We start from the raw sequence: 2,047 nt of genomic DNA, 5'->3' as shown, positions 1-2,047 counted from the left end.
CTCAAACAGATCCCAGGAACAACATCAGACATCTCAGTCCAGAAATGTGCAGTTCTAGGCACAGCCAAGATACTGCGCAGAACCCTCAAGCTCCCAGGCCTCTGGTAGAGGACCCGAGCTCAGAGGATGAAAGAGAGACCACCCACAGAGGGTGAGAGGGGAATTTTTTTTTTAATATATATATATAAACATAATATAAAAATTTAAATAGGACGTCTTTTTTGGGGTTCCATATGTCTCAAAAGTATGTTCATGTGCTTTTGTAATGGAAGCTGCAATTGTATGGGGTTCCATTTGTGCTAAAAATATGGAACCCTAAATACTTTTAGTTTTCTTTCAACAATATATTTCTTCCTCAGACTTTTTTTTTTCATTTGGATGTATCAGAGTAAAGAGATTGAGTACAAATGCAAGCCATGTCTTTTAACAATTCTTGCTTGTGAAAAATGTTTAAAACAAAGTAAACTTCGACTTCCTGTGTTTTGTGTTACTCTGTCTCATAAAATCCCCCCAAAATACATTAGAGTTTGTGACTGTGATGAGACAAAATTTGAAAATGTTTTGTTGTTGTTTATACAAAACAACAACAAAAAAGCAGACTTTAAAGTTGAAATCTGAAATTACAAAATTATAGAAAACTAGAAAAACTTGAACCTCACCTCTGGAAAACCGACTCTAACCGAAGCACTTTTGTACATTTGAGCAATACGAGTGACTCCAAACATCCCTCTTTTGGGTTTTGCTTCATCATGTTTCACAGTTTTTGCCAGCTTGTATTTAAGTCTGCCTTGTCACGTTAAGCTGCTGTTGGTTCAGAAACATGACACAGCGCTCACACTTCCCATTTGACTCAGCAGCTACGACACCAGGATGGTATAAAAGAGGCAGCAGGGAACTGAGAGGCCAGACTGGAGCCTTCGCAAAGAGACAACTTCCGCTTATACAGGCAGGACTGAGGGCTACAGATTACCAAACGTAAGTACAATCTGTTCAACCGATTGCTGTTGCTTCAATGGTGCTTTGAAAAAGCCGCATAAAGAGTTTAATGTCATCTGCGTAGATGGAGACGCTGAAGAGCGCAAGGAAAGGCGACTCGGGTGAAGCCGGCAGGTATGAACCTTTGAGTTGATTGCTTGACGAGATTTTAAAAATGTAGTTTTTCCAGTGGTGTAATGAAAAAGATTTTTTTTAAAATGACATTTTGTTTCAGCGACTTATCTGAGCAAATCAAAGCCGCCACCAAGGAAAACCACATCAGAGCTGAAAACACACAGCTGATGCTCAGCTACCAGAAGGGACAGATTACTCTGCAACAATACAAGGTATGGTGATTACACTCAAAGATTTTTTTTTCTTTTATTAATTTTTCCCCCGCCCCACATCATCTTTAATAAGTGTGTATCCCTCTAATGTACCACGCTAGGTCCTGCTGTGTTCCCTCTACGAGATCTACAAAGCTCTAGAAGAAGAGCTGGACAGGAATTCCTCTCATCCCGCTGTGGCGCCCATTTACTTCCCTCACGAACTGGCTCGTTTGGAGTCGCTGGAAAACGATCTGGAGTATTTTTTTGGCCAGGACTGGGAAAAGAGAGTGGTCGTCCCCGCAGCCACGCAAAGATACAAACAGAGACTGAGGAAGGTGGGTGAAACTGTTCTGTGGTCAGTGGCGGTTCAAGCTTGGACGTTGCCTCCCTTCAACCCCCCTGTCCATATTTATTTCTACAAACACAATCTGATTATGGTAGTGCTGAGGTGAGCAGTCTATAAATGGTTGTTTTCATGTTTAAATAATGTTTAGGAGTTTCACTAATACCATGAAGGTTTCATAAATGTTAAAGCTCATAAAACGTAAAAAGCAAACAGCCCTTAACTTCCTTGAAACACAGACCAACCTCACCATCGTTAGCAGTTTGTGGAGTTTAACAGCAGACGCTAACATTAGCTGCGTTTCCATTCACCATAAAACTGCACAAATTGGAATAAAAAAAAAACAAAGTAGCTAAATGGAAACATGCTAGCTTAGAATAAAAAAAAAACAAAGTAGCTA

At 40.2% G+C, this 2,047-nt stretch overlaps 1 protein-coding gene across 1 annotated transcript in view; it reads left to right on the top strand.

Annotated features, from left to right (window-relative positions):
* Positions 1-857: 857 nt before the first annotated feature.
* Positions 858-2,047, top strand: part of hmox1a (heme oxygenase 1a) — a 3,050-nt gene continuing 1,860 nt past the window's right edge. Inside the window, exons 1-4 of the mRNA XM_007560322.2 lie at positions 858-975; positions 1,061-1,110; positions 1,211-1,322; positions 1,424-1,683. Of these exons, the coding sequence (XP_007560384.1) occupies positions 1,061-1,110; positions 1,211-1,322; positions 1,424-1,683 (422 nt within the window). The 5' untranslated portion in view covers positions 858-975. The remainder of the gene's footprint in view (positions 976-1,060; positions 1,111-1,210; positions 1,323-1,423; positions 1,684-2,047) is intronic.

The sequence above is a fragment of the Poecilia formosa genome, unplaced genomic scaffold (genome assembly GCF_000485575.1).
Source record: "Poecilia formosa unplaced genomic scaffold, Poecilia_formosa-5.1.2 Scaffold114, whole genome shotgun sequence".
In the NCBI taxonomy this organism is placed as follows: Eukaryota; Metazoa; Chordata; class Actinopteri; order Cyprinodontiformes; family Poeciliidae; genus Poecilia; species Poecilia formosa.
The sequence above is the reverse complement of the archived record's forward strand: the minus strand, read 5'-3'. Positions and strand labels throughout refer to the sequence as shown.